Raw genomic sequence first — 20,250 nt, 5'->3', positions numbered from 1 at the left:
GTGCCAGAATAACTTTATTATGACTAATTACAACCAAGTGGTTAGCTCATTTATATCCTACTTTTTACATTCATAGGTCATATGCATTTTTAGGTAATTGTGAATTGTTTTACTGTATTTCTTTGCTTGTACTGTATGGAAATTAAAGTTTTTACAATAACTAGGATTCATTTCAGATATTTTTCATAATGTAAAGATTACTAAAATTGCAACTACCTGTGACTGAGCTCCCAAGTATTGTGTAATTATTTTAATTAATAATTTATTTCCTGTAAAACTGCATGAAGAACTGAGTTTGCTTCAACCTGGTATCTGTATCTAGTTGCTTTACCTAAAGAAAAGGTATAACATTAAAGGGTATAAAGTTGTTTTACCATCAATCCCATCAGTTTCCATGAGCCTGTATGTGCAATCAGCACCACAAGATACACACAGTATGGTAAAGAATAAGAAGAGAAAGAATATCCCCCCTTCCCATGTTAACCACACATTTGGGAACATCAGCACCATCAACAATTGTCAGCCATTCCCCTATGTGTATGCAGTCAGAGTACACATGTTATTTCTGATCCCAATTTTGCAGAAATTTTAGTTCAATACTCATTTCCCCTTTTTCTTTTCTTTCATTCTTTGTCTTAATACTTATTTTATTCAGTCTTTCTTGATGACTAAAGTTCAGCTGTTCATATAAACAGCAGCAGTTTGTTATGATTCAACATCAGCGTTGATCTTCCTTGGCCCAGTAACCTACCTGGTATCTAGTATTTAAACAACTGACATCCTTAAGTAACTGGTGCATTTTTCCTCCAGTTTCCATGAGATCAAGAATAACCTAGAGATATAGAGAGTGAGAGAGAATGTTTACTTTTCAAAGAAATGCTAATCATATTAGTCTGTCACTAATCCATGGACAGCTTTTTTTGTTTTTAAGCTGACAAGCAGATCTATTGTAGGCCCTAGTAGCCAATAATCCAATTCTAATACCATTCCTGTGAGTTTATGTATATGCTGACTAAACTAGTACTCAGCTACTCAAGTCTCCTCCCACTCTCACTCTCCTCCCATGCATCTGATGGGTAACTCCAGCAGTGACAATCAATGAGTGCTTAAATTTGCAAATAAAAAGCATACAAAAACAAGATTTGATGTAATCATAAAAATAAGATGTAATCATAAAAATAAGGTGGGAACACTCCCAAGTTGATGGCTTTGTTTTGATTAGTGTGCAGTGAAAAGTGCCTGGATGTGTTGTGTCAGAACTTCTCTCGCCCAGAAGTCAGTGTCTCAGTCTATCAGTCTATGTGTTTGTACGTGAAGTGTATATGTATTGTGCATGTGTATACATAGACAAATGCACTGTGCTTGTGTAAACTACACCAAATGTAAATATATTTGCTGAATTTCTAGGAAAACCATACATTTTCTGTAACTAACTGTTTGGTAGTCTTCTCATAAATGTTTGGTTTTTATTAAATCAAGGTTAAACTTGATATTTATAAAACAAGGATGCCATCATATAGAAACAGAAAACATTTTCAAAACTCTTGCACTCTTTGGATATGTAAATCCTGGTCTGGCTCTCAAACTGATGTGACAAAGCTACCCCAGTTAAAGTTAGAGTCCATGAGATCAGAGCGTCTTACTGGTGGGTTTGTGTAAAGCTGGGGAATCAAACTCATTAAACTTTGTGGTGGCAGCGGGACAATTCATCCCCATTTCCTTTTGGGGGGGGGGTCGTGGGTAGTGAGATCTATCATTCTCCTTTTCCAAACCCTCCTTACTGTCAATTTCTGTTTCAGGGTTGAATGGCCTCATAGGTCCTAGTGCTTGGCCTTTGGCCTAAATTCTGTATTCTGTTCTTGAAGTATGGTATTCTAAATAAAGACTCATGGTTTATCTGCTACATTGCACATAATAGGTTAGTCCTGTCATTTTCTGTGTTAAACTTTTCATGGAAATGCCAGCAGTAGTGAGGATTCACACTGTATAACAGTTCCTTTTCAGAGTTTAGCTGAGGCTGGAGATTTCCCCTGAAGGTTTGCACAAATCATATAGTGTACTTACATTACTATTTATGTTCAGAGTTGTATCTCAGACACAGCTCCCTGAGCTTTGGAGTAATGGGTTCAACTTAAAGGTGGATCCTTTAGTTCTCTGTTACAGTTCTGGGGCAATGGCAACTCTATTTCTCCACACCAAAATTTGTTTAGGGAATATAAGTAGTAGTATAGTAATAAAACAAATAGTATATTTTGGAAACAAGTTCAATCTCTTCAGTATGAACCAGTTACTCATATATAAAAATATTCCCTCTTCCCAGCCCTGCTTCCTCACTGTTGAAATGGGTTGACAGCCAGGAACTGATGGCTCCGTATGCAGACACAGTAGCTGTTTACTGCTGCTGTCCTTTTCTTTCAGAGAACTTTTACCAGGGGACATCTTAACGAACAAAATTGTAGGCAGTATAAGTAATTGGCTGGTATAGAAAAAATTAATTTTTTCTCATTACATCACATTTCATTTGTGTGATTTTGTTTGAATGAAGTTTCTCACTGCAGGTGACAGCATTAGTGGGTAACAGTGATTAGTGTGTGATACCACAACTACTTAGACACTCACCAGTACTTAGATGAATGGAGAAAATTGTGGTTTATGAACTACTAAACGGTAATTGTACCATGTTAAATGCTCAAGACTTGTGTTGATATCATGTGACAGTAGTACTTCAGTGTTTGTTCTCAGTAAATAATATAAGATTTTGTATACTGACAACAGTTTCTAGTGCATGGAGAAGTCTCATGTTGATGTTTCAGTAAACTATTTACCTTATGATTAACAGGGTAAACAGTCTTTAATCTGTTGGTGCTCATTTTTCAAATATTTATGACTTGTACCTTTGTATAGCTTTTATAGGTAACTTTTGTCCATAAAAAATACAGACCTCTTGAATTAACTAATGCACGTTTGCCCACTATGATGCAGTCAGCCAAGAGTTTAGTGTTCAGCAGATGGAAGAAGTCTTGAATCATCTTATTAGGTGATTATACCTCACTAACGAGAGTACTCTTACAAAGTACTACTCTAATGCACAAATGCCTTCACTACCTCGGCTTTGTTAGATGCAAGTGAGTATTAGCTATTCTCTTTCTTTCTCCTCTCTCAATGTTACTTCTTTAGATAAAGCCAGTACAGTATAATGATTCTGTATTTAAATGCGGTATGGTAATTTTTTTGTATGTATCAGGATTGCGTTTAGTATGATGGTAGTCGTCAGTACACATGGGCTAAAAGTACGTGTAGGGGTAGTCATTTCATTTGTGTGCATGTCAAGGATGTTGCCATCTGTTAAGATGCACACACTTGCATTAGTTGAAGATGCTGCTGTATTTTAAATGCTATATGTTACTCAAGTTCATGATGCATCTTGATAAATGCTGTAACTTAAACAAGACGGATGTTATATGAGGTTAAGAACAGCGTTGTTATTTTTCTGCTAATTCATATCATGCAAAAGACAATTGTGTGGAGATATTTAAATACATTTGTGCTAACTTTTTTCCTTCAAATTCATTAAGGCTGATTGGTTGCTCCAAGAGGTAATTGCATTTTATCATATGGTTTTTTTTTGTGTACTGATTAACTGCTAGTAATTTTACTAAGAGAACATATTGCAACATTATAATGTTTAGTTATTATCCATTTGTTAAAGTTATTGTAGGAACATAATTCCAGAGGAAGCATATCCCTTAGGTGAGGGACAGTCTCCTGATTTAAGCACCACCAACATGGAGCTTTAATCAGGATTCAAAAATTTGCTGCATGAGGAGCATTTCAATGTAGAATTTCACTAGAAAGAACCAGTTTGCAGGAATTATGGTTGCTCATCCTTGTGAAGGTGAAAATCTGCTAATGATGGAAGTCCCTATTTCTGTGTACCTGTATGTATTATTAATCACAACTTTACTGATAATCAGCAGAAACTGTCAGTTAGGTACCTAATTACCAGTGCAGTACACTACAGTATACTTTTTAGTTTGTACAATCCTGTGCAGTACAGCATCATCAATGTAGGGTAAAAAAGAGCTATTCAAATTATAAGTCAAGAGAACCAGTTAGGCTCAGAAAATTTTGTTTAATTATTTCTGAAAAATGTAAAATTATCGAATCCTTAAAATCAAAACCCACAATATTCAAGGGATAACTGTAAATGATTTTAAAGAACTGATTGCAGGTATTACAGATGACACCAGTATGTAGCCTCTTTTAAGGAATGTGTATTTGTGCTGTGATTTAGATGAATGCTTAAGTATGGAGGCTTTAATGGCATTGTACTGTACTAAGAAATTAATCAGGCTTACTCATCAGAATATATGTTTCAAGATGAATAAAAATGAAATAAATGTGAACGGAAACTTGCATTAAGAAATGGAAGTAGTTGTATATTCCCTGCAGCCAAGCTCCTAAAGAATTAGGAAACCAGAATTACCAGTTGGAGCTTCTAGTATCCTGAAGGAAGTTTACAGCCAGTGTGGAGGCTTGCATTCTCTTGACACAGGGAATCAAATTTTGCATACTCTTAGCAATACTTAGGCAGAATCAATTACAGGTTGGATCAAGTTATAAGGAAATGTGCATAAGAAATGAAAGCACATTTTACTGCTAATATTTACTACATTTGAAGCATTTAATGTGGAAGGAGGATAAGAGAATGGCTGCCTGCTTTGTATGTCTTACACAAGGGCAAAGCAAAGGATACTCCAAAGGACATATGTGTACAATCAGAATAATGACTGTAAATTTCCAATTCTGCAATCTATGGTGTACCTGAGAACTTAACAGACATTAAAGGGAATGTTTTGGTTAGTAGGGAAGGATAGGTAATGCTTCACTTGTGTTTTGAAAATGGTTGTTTATTGCACCATATTTTCAAGTGAATTGATAGGGTTACCGAGTCACATTTCTGGATCTTCAAAGGGATCACCTGTAGGATTTCATTTTTGATAAGAATTGAAATTTTGAGCGGGGTAAAATTAATAAGTTGGTGAGAGACCAGAGAATACAGATGAAATTCAAAAGACAAAAAAAAGTGCATCTAGGGACCAAGGGATGCTGCAAGGAACCTTACATACAATACTGTCTACACTGCATATACCAAGGCATGGTGTAAGTTGCACCCCATGGGGTATCAATTTGGAAGGGTTGGTTGCTGCTATCGGAGGGTCTTCTGTATCTAATCGTATATACTACATACTTCCGTGAGTAGGATTTAGAATGTACTTTTGAGCCCATCTGTTTCTGAAATGGCATGATATTTTTAGTTAGTAATGGGGTTCCTCTCATGAGGAATTTAGGATGTACTTGCTTTGGACTTCTTTATGAACAGGACCCTCAGCTAGTACAAGGCAGGCTTAATCTATAACAACAAGACTTCTCTCATATTTGGATGACTCAATTTTCAGCTAAAGTCACAACAGTCATGTAAGATACATATAATAAGAGGATTGTATTTATTGAACATAAAAATCACTTTGAAGTGTGTATTCATATAAATATTGGTAATAAATGTTAGATCTATAATGTTTAGTAGCGTGGGTAGTGTACAGTATTTATAATGTACTTTATCATGTATGAATTTTATATATTTGACAATACCATGTAATTTAAAAGTATAGCAGATCACGCTTTGTTGTTTTTTGAAATTTCAATATTTGACTGATCAGTAACTTGTGGACATAAATAAAAGTTAGTCATCTTAGATGTTTTGATAGTGGGTTAGCAAAGTATATAATTCCAGTATGTGTACTTATTTTAGTATCTACATAGAACTAAATAATGTATTACATAATTCCACATGTGCAAATAAGGTAGTATTAAATGTTTGGCATGTTTGTGTTGAAGGTTTGCACTGGTCCATCTTTCACTAACTAAAGACTATCACTGAATTAAAATTCATATCAGAATTGTAATGCTGTATAAGTTCAAAGATTTAAAGTTTTATAAACAAATAAATGTAAAATTTAGCTGCAAGTAGTCCATGCAACCTATTTGGAATGCAACTTGTAGTTGTTTTGTAGTAAGTTGAACACTGTAGAAGGTGATGTTCTCTAGGTATTTTTCATATAAATTGTATTATAATGTTTAATTTTCATTGCGGCCCCCCTCATATTATGGAACTATATCATAGTTTTTATAAAACAGTAGTACTGTATTCCAAATACTGTAGCTTATTTTAACTTAAGTTCTCATGGTAATCCAATTACCATTTCTGGTTGTTATTTTTTGTTTTATTTTCTCAACAAGAAAACCATTATGGAATTGTAGGGGCAGTACATGAACTTTTAAGTGGAGCTGATTTCTGTTCATGTCCAAGCCATTTTCAGGTATTTGCTTATTATTACAGACCCACTGATCGTACATAGTCTTGGCTTACACAGAAAACACTGACATCTGCAAGGTTTTCTAGCAGGTGTGGGTAATCCCATTGTTTGAAGGAATATATTGTAACAAAAAGTAAAGTACCTCAAATTTCCAGAAAATATCAATACAGAACGAAATAGGTAATAAAAAAAAAAAAAAAAAAAAAAAAAAAACAGCACCTTATACCAAAATGTTATATCGCTATATTATCAAATGAAATCCAAACTAGAAACATGTTGGCAAGCTACAGAAATTAATATTAACATAACCCTGACTGTTTTTCTCACAGGCATTGGAGAATATAAAAAACAAATTAAAAACTACTATTTAGCCTGATATTCTATGAAAACTGACAATGAACTTGAAATGGAAGTTTACATCTATAGTAAAATTACAAATACTGTAATATAATTCAGTCCTTTCAATTCAGTATTCTGTCATAACATTACACATTCTTGGAAGTAGCCACATAGGATGGTGAAACAACCACACGACTGACAAAATTCTTGGAAGTAGCCATATAAGATGGTGAAAAACACATGACTGCCAAACTCCTATCTAAACCTGTGATTACTCTGAGTAGATCATTCAGCATCTGTTGTCTATCTTGTGAAGAACCTGATTTTTATTGACTATCATGTCTCAGTTCAAAGGAAAAAGCTCGGTAGGGTGGTCCTGGGATGATGACCAATCCTGCTTCAGTTGTCACTGAAGAGACTGAAGGAGACTGAATGTCAGGGACAAGCTTTTCCAGGGACAACAGATGACCCAGAACTACTTGCCACCACTGACTGGGTCCTTCCTAATATGACAGAAACTGTACTGAAGTTCTCCAGATGCAAGCCCACCAGGAAGGCTTTCATTGCTACAAAGTCCAGAAACATGCCCAGATACTTCATCTACTGTTTGGGGCTGAGGTCAGATTTCCACCCATAGATCACTATCCCTAGATTGTCACAACAGACTAGCAGACCATGCCTTCCAGCAGACGACCTTCCCTGGAGGAGGCCAGAATCAGCCAGTCATCCAGGTACTGTAGGAGTGGGTGCCTTATGAATGAGCCCAAGCAGACACTAGGGTGAACACTTGAGTGAACACCTAAGGGGCTGTTGTTAGTCCAAGGCACAGAGCTTTGAACTAGAACACTGTCTTATTGCACACAAAGCAAGTACTTTTGTGAGTCCTGATGGGAATTTGGGAGTAACCATCCTGAAGGTTTATTGAGATCATGAAGTCTCCCTCTGAGGGAATCTTACACCAAGTGAGCAGTCTCCTTTGTGACCATAGTCTGTCAAATGTATTTGTTCAGTGCCTAGAGATCCATGACTGGTCTCCAGCCCCCTGAAGCTTTCCCTAACAAAAAGATATGACCAGTGATCCTTGATTTTGATGGAACCTTTCATCATCATCATTTCCACCCTTTCAAACAAGGCTCAAAATTTTCATAATTTTAGAGTATGTCAAAAACAGTGTCATGGATAGGGAAGGGTTTAGGTTCTTGAATGTGAGCCTGACTCCATCTCAAAGGACACATTGCCCAGTGGCATCACATGCAACCCCCCACTTGCGGTAGCTGTAGAGGGGGATCATCACTGCCAACAACCACCTCCCTTCTTTCCTCTTTCATCCCTCTTGGAATGGTACACATGAGTAGGGCATGGGAAAACCTCCTTCCCCCATTTCAGCTACATTTTTTACCAACATTCAATGGCCATTCCAACTCACTGAAGGATACCCCGTGCATGAAAGGCAAATGGTTGTATGCCCACAGGAACAAAATTAATTACTGTATATAAAAGGACAATTTTTGGGGTAAGTTAACCTTGCAGAATCCCTATGTAGTTTAAATTGTGAAAGAATTACTTTAAATTGATAACAACAAACAACACAAAAGAGGAGAAATGAAAAACTACTTTTACATATGGTTTAAAATATTTCCGGTACAAAAAACCACTGCTTATAAAATTGAAGGTGTTTTAAATCATTATTGCATTGATAATCACAATATTACCAACAGTGAACACATACAAATAAGAACAATAATGTGAGAGAATATTGTTTTGTAAAAATTAACCAGTTGACTCACAAATGACTGACTAGGTTACACACAATGTTACTATTTCAGGATTGCTCCAATCCAATTTAAAAAAAAATATATATATAAAAAAGTTTTGAGAGCTTTAACTTATCTGTGATATCAATACAACTTTGGAGAAACAGTGAGGATGATAATTGCACTTTCATAAGAATGAACATATAAAAATATAAAGGAATAAGACACGAGCCTTGCACCAGTAATTTTCATTGAGAATCTAATGAATGCTATTTGGTGCTGAGCTTTGTGCATAATTTCATCCAATACAAAATAGCCCTATACAGCTGTCTTACATAACATTAAACTAGCATTACCATCCTGGAAACTATGCATGACCATTACAAATATATCCTAGAATTTTCAAATGCTATGCATACTTGACTGTTAAAAAAGCAATTACAGATAAATAATATGCAAGCATCTTGAAGGCCAGAAACAGTCTGCAGTTATTATATTTGCATAAAAAAAGCATTAATTCACTGGCATAAAATCTCCCATAGATATTTAATGAACTTTCATGTGATCTTTTTCTGGTGGCTGAGTATTTCCTGTTTTCTCTGCTTCCACTTGTGAAGCACAGGCTTCAGACTGCACTTTGGACGGCTTCAGTTTACCAGTATTACGTGGAGGGGGCAAAATCTTTGGCAGAACTGCTATCACGAGAATTCCTATCACTGTCTGATAGAAATATAATGACCTGAAAATATTTATAAAAATTAAGCATTGTAAATACCTTTTCTGGACTTTGTGATCATGTACACAAGACAATGTAATTACAAACATATAAATATGCAGTAAACAGTGTTGCTTTATATAATAAATCATGAGTAAACAGTGCTTAACTCAGGACTTGAAAAAGGCCAGATACTTCCATGTCTTAATAATACAATTAATATTTGGGGTCAACATTAAATTTTAAACAAAAAACTTGTCAGTATGAAACTTACTTAAGGACTTCTATGGTACCCCAAAACCGGAGAAGTACGAAGGGGAATGTCAAATACGCTAAATTCAGGCGAGTTGCAACAGATGTAACAATGTCATACGCAAACTTTACTTTGGGCCCACGGCTTAAAATGTGCGGGCGCACAGAGCGTCGAACCTGGGGAGTAACAAGTTCATTCGTAAGCAAAGAACCTGAAGATGAACCATCATATTTTACAGTGCACAGTACATATATATATGTCCACAAGTCACATTTTTAACAAGAGGGGAATTACAATCTCAATACTCTTGTCTATTGTAATTATAGAAACCATTTTTTTACACACTTAGGACAAAGAGAATGAAAATTTTCAACAAGCAGGAAATTAGGATCACAATAATCTTGTCTATTGTAATTACAGAAACCATCTTATTACAATCTATTACAATCTTAAGACCGATAAATGAAGCTTGCTTACCGTCTGCATTACAAGTCTGAAAGGTAACTGCAAAAAGTATAATTACACTATCCACAACCATTAAGATTAAGATTACTAACTAGGGAAAGATAGTCTGACACTTACTGTTCTGGCAACTACTGTAAAGAAGGCCCCACCAATAAATGTGAGGTAATAGCCTGGGTAGAAACCATGCCACAATGAGGAAAGCATGTAGGTGAATAGGGTCTTCTGGAAAGGTGCTCTTTCATACACCATGAAGCGAAGCCACTTCATAGTTCCTGAGTTCCAAGCTTCTAAACTTTCACGTAAGTTTGGGCCAAACTGAAACGTATTAATTTAATATAATATTCAATCTATAACTGCTAATGCTCTTTCTTACCACTAAATGAATAAACATGCATACTAGGAGAACCCTTCAGTAACTTGCTGCAGTATCAAAAATGAATATCAACTCTTGGAACAAAAAAAGGGCCTGAATTTTAGAATGATTTTACTTTAGAAACTAAAGTTTTCCTTAATTTATATACACATACAGTCACAAACTATAATTTTACATACGCTGAAATTACCATATTGGATGCGGTTAAGTTCAGTCTCATAGCGTTACCAATTGTAGGATAACCCCAACTAATGATGAATGATAAACATGTGACTCAAAAGAGTATAGTCTATACAAATTGGATTACTGTAGCAAGTATACATCACAGAATGCTACTGATTCCTTTGTAAGATAAAGTTTTGTATCCAGAAAGATTTTGTACAAGCATTTTTTTTATTATTGTCCTTTATGAACCAGTATTGAGATTTGCATCTACGGAAATAGTGTGTAAAATTTAACCTATTAATGGATTATCATCACAAGTATACAAATTTTCTATCTTCTACTATAAGAATGTCCTGAGAATTTTTTTAGTACTGGATAACTCAATTTTGTCTTGAAATAAGACTTCTTTATTTGGCAGCAACGTTTCCACTGAATACCTGAAGGCATTAGCCAGGATTGGTGATAACACCATAAGTGCAATTGACAAAGCAGTTCTCTCGGCCTCACTACCAGCAGTGACAGCAGGTCTGAATACCATTTGGCTTGTGGCTGCTGCAGGACCACTAAGGTCGTCCTGAGATTGGGAGTGACCAGTAGTCAGCTGATCTTTCTTCAAATCAGGCATAATGGGGAAAAGGCATACATGTCCAGGTTGTCTACTGGATGCCAGAAGGCATCTTCCATCACCACCTATGGGTTTGGCACCAGTGAAAAGAACACTGACAGTTTTTATTTCATCCTTACTACTTGAACAGCCAATTCATACACCAGTCTTACAAATGCACACAACAGTTCACATATCATTCCTTCCTGCATGCTGGTGTATGACACTAGTATCAGTCACCAGCACAGTGTCCCAAACTCCTTTCAAAAAGCTTGTATTAAATGTAGAGCATCTCCCATCTTGATGCTGTGTTGACATATAAATGAATGTCCTAGTTCCACACACCCAAGATGAGCAAACCATTTAGGTGTGCTAACCACCCCACCTTTGATGCATCCAAGAACAGCTGCATCTGTAGATAAGTGTTCAGAACTGCTACTACAGGTTCCTACTGTCCAGCCACTATACAAAGTTCCCCTTTACCTTCTCTATCAAAGGGATCCAGAGTGTTGGTTTTGTCATGTATGATCATCTCTTCAAGCCCAACTACATGTGAGCTCTTATGAGGCCAACCATGTGGGACAAGTTTTCCAGGGACGACAGGTGCCCTTGAAGGATTTGCCAACACCATGTCTATCACATACCTAAGTATTTCGACTGCTGCTTGGAGATCAGGTCAGACTTCTCACAATTTATCACAATCCTCAATATAGGCAAAAAGCTAGAAGGTAATCTGTCCCACCTTAGTTTCTGTTCTCGAACTGCCATAATTATACAATCATTGATTGAGCCCAAACTGACACCCACTTGAACACTTTTGAGGGGCAGTCACCATGCCAAAGTACAGTATCTTCAATTTATATACTACTCTGCAGACAAAGCACAGGTATTTTTGTGAGTCTGGATGAGCAGGCACCTGGAAGTACACATTCTTTATATGCGGGAACAGCATGAAATTAACACAAAATGAGGGGTATCCATCTTCTATGATTTCCAATTCCCTTTATAAAACATCACCCACTCTTGCAGATCTCATCAAGTCCTGTGAATATGAGGTGAAAGAAATTGGTCAGTGAGATGGGGAGGTGTAGCTTATCCTTGAAAGGGAGTCTACACCCATCCCAAAAGACCTGGATGACCTGAGGTTTTGCCCCTTGTTGCTACTATGTTGCCTAACAGTGTGACAGCCAACAACCCCTTCTTCACAAAGAGAGGAGGATGGCCACCTCCCTTCCTCTTCTCCCATTCACACTACACATCATCTGGGGGAAAACTGTTGCCCTTTATACATAAGGCACTGTAAATGAGGATCTGTTTACAGGGTTGACATGAATGAACTGCAAACCATACCACCCCTGCCCGCACAAATACTTTAAAGTATGATTATGTTTTTACCCAAGGGCTGACACTAGTAAGGGGGAGTGCATAGTATCACAATAAAAAAAAAAAAACTTGATACTAAGCATTCAAATATCAAGACATTAGTACTGAACAGCTGAATCAAATATGGAGACCTAAAGACAACCATTACTATGAACTAGTGAAAAGGCAAAATGTTATACACAGCTAATGTTACCCCAATGCAAAAGAGAAAAATCCAGCAAGGTTACTATTATTGATTATACTGATATTATTTAAAGTTTAATATTTTTTTCACTTTCCCCCTAGTGTGAATTAGAGCCCACTGCCAGTTAGCTAATCAGTAATAAATATTAGCATATTACTGATGAATAAACACTAAATTAATGAATCACGTGAACTATGACTGGAAACTTAAAAAAGGTGAGTTGTCACATTAACACCAGTGGTGTCGTAGAAAGTCACCAACTGAAAGGCAAAGGGTATAGCAGAGTAGCTATAAACTAACTAAACACAATACCTCAAAATAAAGTAAATTAATTACATGAACATATGAAAGTAGAAAAACAAATGAACAGCAAAGCACAGAACTGGAAAAAGAGTGCTAATCCTGAGCAGCAGAGCAACATGACAAACTCTGAAGTCATCAGACACAGGAATGATTTACTACGATGCAGGAGAGTGCAGTGTGGATCACGTAAGTGTAATAACACTTTGCTTATTTTAAAATCAATCAAGCTGGTATGGTAAGGCTATTTATGATCAACAGGTTTGTAAGAAAAACCAATTCTTAACTAGACTTACCTCAATACCCAGGACGTTAACATTAGAAACGAGATCCCACTTTGCGGCACCATGATTGTCATAACCATTGAATCCCATTCCTGACATGTTACAGATGCTATCAGCAAGGATCCAACCCGTGTAATAAACATGACGAGTAAGTGAAGTGACTGCTACAATGTACATTGTCTTGTACATAAAGGAAGACTTGAAAAAGTAGGGCTCTGTAAGAAAAATTAACACATCTTAATCAATAAGAAAGTATGCAAAATGTAATTTATTTTATTGTAAAAGTGTAAGCTTTGTAAATAATCATTATCACTACTAATGTTGAAACATATTCAGTAATAATAACTTTACCATCAAAATAAATGCAATTTCATATGCAAGATGCCAAATAGGCCACAACCTGCTAAACAGGCTCCTAAAGAAAAGAATGCCCTTATGTTACACAGATCATAATTAATTAAGTAATGTAGACAAATAAACAAATTAATAAACAGGCACTAAAACTACATTTCCCAATTAAGGAATTGGAAATGTTTTCTGGCAGGAAGGGCATGGAGATTAAATTCTGTCTTTATAAACTTATGAAAAATTAGCAAGTATGCTGGTAACAATAACTTAGGGGACTTCACTTTATCAAGTTTTGTTACTGGATATACTCAAGTCTGAAAAAATGAAAAATACTTCTTACTTAACAGAATAATCCAGCAAATGCACTACACATAGAGGATGCTGAAATGAACGTGACCGATACTTTTGTTTAACCTTGAAAAGTGGCTTCTTTATTTTCAGGGTAAATGATCCATCATGCCATACTCTGTACTTTTCTCTCCCTCACTTGAATATATTTCATTTGTCTGTCTACCTTACAAAAAGCCTGCATTTCACATCAAAATGTGCTCTATTCTGTCGTGTGTAATTCGTTTACAGTGAACCAAATTATTAACAAGAAAAAATAAGACCTTTCTGGAACAAAGAAAAATATTATGTTCAAGTTACAGTACTTCAAAAAGTTAATACAATTAAGATAGTTAACAATTAACACCCAAGAAAATCTGGAGTTATCTAACACCTCACTTGACTGATAGTTAAGCCCTTATAAACGGTTTGTATTTACTTGTGAAATATAATTTATGAAACAAAACCCTAGCTCAAGATCATAAACATTTTTAAAAGTAGTTTTTACAGTTTCTGCCATACAAATTTCCACTACTTTACCTGTTAAATGAGATATAGGGAACTTTGGCAATATAGCAACTGTCACAAAGGCACACACAAATGAGAATCCAGCCTTTGAAAGAGATACATTTGTAGGATCAGGTTCCTCCTCTGGTTTCAATACTCGTTTTGTTACCTTTGCATCTTCAGGATTTTCATTTCTGTTGCTATCCAGGGAATCCTGAAATAAAATTTTATTAATCTAATTTTTGCTCTGAGTGACTTCAATTAAAATTCAGCTTTTATTTCCTTTTTTAAACATCAGTTACAGTGAATTTAGATAAATTAATTTGTGCTATGAGTGATTATATTTGATAATTTAGCCCTGGATTTAAATTCAAATGGGTGATATCATCATCATTAGAAATAATTTTAACAAGACCACCAAGTCACATTTCTAGACTATCATAAGAGTTCACCTGGAGACACGTACTTAAATACATACATAACTTAAAAACTGGAGCAAAGCTGCTGATGGACGACTTAGTAGGAAGGGACCAGAGTGAAGAGATGAAAAGTAAGACAAAAAGCAATGCAAACTGGGCCAAAAGGACACTACACAGAACATTTGGTACCATCAAAATTGTGTCACTAATGTATACTGTATTAATCTTGTAGGTAATGCATGACATACAAATGGTATATTTTGAAAACACTAACGGCAACAAATGATAACAGAATTATTATCACACTGTTGTATCATTCGTATTTCAGATTTAGTAAATTTACTGTATGTATCAGGAGAGTCTAACCATAAAAGACAGTCTTCTTAAAAGTCACACATAGCATTAAAAATAGGCTAAATAAACCTTAAAAGTCTAGAAATTATTGGAGTTACAACTGTGACACTTTCAAACTAAGTGAATTTCAAGAAAATTTGCAAATACTCAAATCTTCTAGTTGTGATTTTTAAATTTTTATAATTCATATCTAGCATTTTCAGCATTAATAAACAAAAAATTTAACTGAAAAGTCTTCAAAAAGTTTGACTATCACAGGGAATTAATACAACAAGAAAGCATACCTAGTTAAAGTTGTTGGTCATATATGAACCATTTTACACTGAAACTTGCCTTGGGAACAGTATGGTTAAGGGCCCTTTTAGCATAATGGGTACCCTCAATGAAGTCTTGGTAGTCAGCAAACATGAAAAAGGGTCCTGCAAGTACTGAGTGAAAGTTGATCATGTAACTGAAGTACTGTAAGGCGGAGGGTTTTTTCCTGTAATGAAATAAAATATGAAAATTCCTGATCTACATAATACAAGCTCCTGAATACTCTACTTACTGAAATTACAAAAGCACCACCAAGCATATGAATAATAATAAAAAACTTGTTTTGAAATCCTAAGGGATATTTGTGTCATTTGCTGTTTACAGCTTGTGCTGTGCTTGTCTAAATTTACATACTCACATTCTAAGTCATAAATGTATGTATGTATACACAAAAAATTTCTACTTGCTCACAGCAGAACAATACTTGGAACTACAATTTACTGTTTCTAACTGCTTACTAGCAATGATAGCTTTTCCTGTAACTTTTAACTATACAGCACTGAGTATCCTTGTGTCTCAAGCCATTAACATTTACATGAAAATCCTCACTATGTACCTTAGAACCAACTCCCTCTGTAATGGAGTAAGTTCTTCATCTTTCAGCCCTGACAACCCGTCATGAAGACTGTAAGCAAGTGCTGTTGCTTTCTGGACCATGATCATCATAGGACCTGAAGAAAAGGAAAAAGTATAAACAAGTAAATAGTATCTCCAGACCTCAAAATCAAGGTCCACTGTAGCTCGAGTTGCTTCCAAATCTTTACAACATGGGTAACAATATAACTTACATTAAAAACCATGAGAATTTTCTTCTTGCTGGAAAGACCCCGTAAATAGAAAAAATTGTACAATTTTCAATCTGCAAGGCAATTACAATGTTTCTACAGTATATATACAGAGCTTTGAATACGAAAAGCAAATCACAGTAATGATTCTGAGTATTGTCTGTCCTGTACCACATTCCACAATGACATGAAGAGTTAGTTAATGAATTAATGCAGTAGATTAGAAAAGTAAACAAGTCATACAGTGTCTACTCACCAGTAACATCAATAACAAAAACACCATCCTCATACAGTTGCCGTTGTATATGCATGACACTCAAAAATGTTATAGATGATACCAAAGTTACATGGTGTATCAATGTTATTGGTAATGTGATCATAAGAATATAGCAGCCAATCACTAGAACCAGAGCTAAGACAACTTGCCTGAAAGGAAAAGAATGTGATCAATTCAAAGTAAAACTTTCTTTTTGACAAACTTTAACACAGCTTAAATTTTCATATCTTCTACAAATACAAGCCTCCACAACATGAGATCTTTTTCATGATCTAGTAACCGGTATCTACAAATTTACATAAAAATATAGTTATGTCAGTATTATATACACATTTAGATCTTCCATGCACTGAAAATACTGTTGTCCATTACAACCCATGTATGTGCTCCATCCACTTGGGCTCCTATCTATGCTCTACACATTCCACTGTGCAATGTTGCACCAACATAATCTAAACCTTTGTGCCATCTTACTCTAACATTAAATATTTTTTCACTTTTGTTCTTTATTCTTATCATGGGTCTGTTATCACTTATCGGTCTGTGTGCCTTCTGGTGTGGAACCAATGTTTGTCTGTCTCCCTTTGCAAAATTTAATGAGTACCTGATTTTTGCTCTCTTTTGGGATGGGCTTACTTTGGTGATAATGCTTCATACATTTCATGTTATCTATGCTCAAGTACTTAGCCTTCAATTAATCCATCTAGTACATTGTGGTAGCAGGGTACAAATTACTATTTCTTATTCACTTCCCCAGGAATTTTACCAAGAAAATAATTTTCATCTTACTGTTATCTTTATTTGATTGTACATAGTGAATTTCTGTTATACATACTGTATATATGAATGGGCAAACTGTCATTAGCCTATACTATTTTAAGCAGAATTATTCTTAAAAGTAATTCTGAGTTTTTGATAATTTTGTCTGGATGTGCAAGTCTCATGCCCTCTCTGGGACAGAACTTGTTAGTTAAATGGTGTGTGCAGTGAATATTGGAATAAGTAGTTGGTGAAGTTTCCCACAAGGATAGTGTTATTTTGACCTAGTTCAGTGCATGTGATGGGGGTTACCAGGTTAAGGCATGTTGCTTATCTATCCTCTCAGGGCAAAGTTCTTCCAATCTTGCGCTGTCTTGTTGAAAACAAGACTTGCTCGGTCTGCATGGATTGAGATTAATATGTGATTCAAGTTCATGCAGAAGAGAGCATTTAACCTTGATCCTCACAGTTTGCATCTATTATTAGACAATGAACATCCAAATCCAAAAACACAACACTAGTGAAGGTACATGCCCTACACACTAACCAAAGCTGTTGCCAAAGTGCTAGCAACCAATCACTTACTAACCGATACAGCAAAATAATGTCATGGGATTGATAACCATCATAGAGAGGGTGGGTAGTCTTCCAATTCTGCCTGTACCTATTATGAAGGTGAAGGATCCTCATATCCAACCCCCCTTCACTCCCAGAGCAAATTAAGATGCTGGAGCAGACTGTGAATGATCTAAGCCATTGTCCTGAGAACAAACATGCACACCGTAACAGACATGTCAAAGAACTGGTTGTGCACAAACACTCATCACATACAGGCACACAATGTGTGTGAATGCACAGAGTTTGAGCAGCAACCTGACAAAAGCAAGTAGAGTACAAGCACAGTTAGTGCCCAAAGTAGCATCAAGCAACTGAAGTTATCTTAAGAATGGTAACTACCCTGAGAGACATAAAAGAGTAGTCAAAACAACAGCAAATTGTCTGAAGGCCAGGTCTCATGGCTGGAACATTCCTTTCATGATACCTAAAGTATCGTAAGGGAAGAGTTCTAGCAACTAATCAGCATACTGAACTATACTTTCCTCAAGTTAGTCTTGTATATGGACATGCCCAAGGAATCCAAACTAAACCAAGCACTTCTCCTTGACCTCTATCTTCGACAGGAGTAAGACACTGTTTATCTCACAAGAAAATGAACACTTCCAGTACAATCCTGGAGTATTACTGTACACACGGGATAAATTCACTACCAACAACTTTGTAGCAGCCCGCAGACAGCGAAGGCGATGGCAAGGACAGAGGGTAAGTAATTGAAACAAAGAGTAAGGGAAAGGGCAGACATGTTCCCCACTCCCACCTAACTGTCTTTTGTTTAGCACGAGCTGTGATGAAGACCTTAGGACAATAGCCAAAATCTGAAGAAAATCAACAGTTGTTGCACAACCATAAACAAGTAAGGAAAAAGAGATCATGTACACAAAACTAAAATCACCATCTCAGTGTTGTAAGATGAATGCAATGACTCCCCTACACTCTGAATGCCTCCTCATCACCAACTGGTACTTACGAGAGTTGGATGTTAGGGCATCAGTCCTGTAGAAGCATGAGAAATTATCTGGGCAAAAGCACACTCACAAGAAGGAAAAGGGTGAAACAGAAAGGATACAATAATGTGTGTGAAAGTTTAGCCTTTCTATCAGACCCTTTGTAACCTCTTGTAATCCTCCAAGATCGTAACATGAACCTCTACACTGCAGGGGCCCAAATAGACCACACGCACAGGAAAGACCTCCTAGAGACCTGCCAACAAGGAGAGAATCCTTCTGCATCTCTTGTGGAAATCTTATTGAAGGTCACAAATGAACCTTGTGACTGACCAACAGCTTCTCCAGGTGTTTCAGTCTCATATAAGTGATCATAGACTGGTATTTTTCAAAAGGAGAAAGGACTGCTGAAGTGAAACCCTAAAGGTCGCCCATGAGAATATGCCCATTGGTAACTCCACTTTTTCTGTGGTCCAAAGACCAAAATAAAGAAGAGAGCTGGAAGGGCTGAAATATCAACCCAATGCTCCCTTCTGGAGAAGTTCATATAAACAAACTTGCAACAGGCAATTTATTAGACTTCTAATAACGACCACTTTGTTTCTCAAATATTAAAACCAAGTCCTAATGTAAAGACAAAAGTTAATACAGTATGGTGTATGAGCATTTGTAATTGTTTTGACATAGAAAACTGATGGCATCACATAAATATGTTTATTGAAAAATGCAAGCTGCTGTTGCTGTTCTCTTATGCCTAACATACTGAACAAACACAAAACACAAATATAAGATGTATGTCAAGCTTTGCAACCCAATAAGAAACTTGAGCATACAAAAAACTTGAAGATGCTTTGAATCAATGATAGCTGAAGAACAAGTGGTGGGTTACCGTCAGGTGAGTAGTAAGTACCCCACCAATCCTTCTACCTGCCACCATGTTGCCTATTTGCATCTAAATGTTAATAAGCTTCAATAACCACTTTTCAAGCTTGTGCCAGGAATACTCCTATTTAAAAGGTGATGGTTTCTAGTCTCATCGGAACAAATTTTTTGTGCTACAAAACAAAGTTTCAGTTTTTACAAACTATTATTTGCTCAGAGCCTTTGTACTGATTTAAGTTAATCTACATATCTTCCTATTCAACTGTTTACAGGGACTTTACTTAATTTTTATTCATATATCAATTCCAGCATGTCATAAATGGTTTCTTCAGAATGTGTACTCATTTCTCATTGCATTCAATATTGACATTATAATTTTCCATACAAGTTTCTGAAATGCCTCTACCTGTGGTTATGCCTAATTAGTCATCACTCTGGTAAATTCACCGAAGCTTTCCCATTATCATCAAACCTAAAAGAAATATCCTTCAAATACACTGGACTGAGAACTACTGGATC

General features: G+C 36.0%; 2 protein-coding genes across 10 annotated transcripts in view; one reads left to right on the top strand and one right to left on the bottom strand.

Moving 5' to 3' along the window:
- The window catches only part of LOC136846082 (BTB/POZ domain-containing protein KCTD9-like), a 29,128-nt gene that overhangs the window by 8,009 nt on the left and 869 nt on the right, over positions 1–20,250 (top strand). For 2 of the 5 annotated variants that reach the window (XR_010855319.1, XM_067116789.1), the window contains one exon: positions 2,321–6,136. The exons of 1 other annotated variant lie outside the window; for it this stretch is intronic. The gene's annotated coding sequence lies outside the window, so the exon portion shown is untranslated. Of the gene's footprint in view, positions 1–2,320; positions 6,137–20,250 lie in introns of those variants that run through there. 2 more of the 5 variants (XM_067116788.1, XM_067116790.1) reach the window with 2 other exon arrangements.
- The window catches only part of oys (oysgedart), a 41,893-nt gene continuing 29,973 nt past the window's right edge, over positions 8,331–20,250 (bottom strand). For all 5 annotated transcript variants that reach the window (XM_067116787.1, XM_067116783.1, XM_067116784.1 and 2 more), the window contains 8 exons: positions 16,508–16,677; positions 16,023–16,137; positions 15,485–15,632; positions 14,412–14,592; positions 13,209–13,411; positions 10,021–10,218; positions 9,460–9,614; positions 8,331–9,209 (listed from right to left, as the gene is read on the bottom strand). In XM_067116787.1, the coding sequence (XP_066972888.1) occupies positions 9,017–9,209; positions 9,460–9,614; positions 10,021–10,218; positions 13,209–13,411; positions 14,412–14,592; positions 15,485–15,632; positions 16,023–16,137; positions 16,508–16,677 (1,363 nt within the window). In that variant the 3' untranslated portion in view covers positions 8,331–9,016. The remainder of the gene's footprint in view (positions 9,210–9,459; positions 9,615–10,020; positions 10,219–13,208; positions 13,412–14,411; positions 14,593–15,484; positions 15,633–16,022; positions 16,138–16,507; positions 16,678–20,250) is intronic.

Source organism: Macrobrachium rosenbergii, chromosome 14, assembly GCF_040412425.1.
Source record: "Macrobrachium rosenbergii isolate ZJJX-2024 chromosome 14, ASM4041242v1, whole genome shotgun sequence".
Lineage (NCBI taxonomy): Eukaryota > Metazoa > Arthropoda > Malacostraca > Decapoda > Palaemonidae > Macrobrachium > Macrobrachium rosenbergii.
Note: the sequence above shows the minus strand (reverse complement) of the source record. Positions and strands in the feature narration are given on the sequence as shown.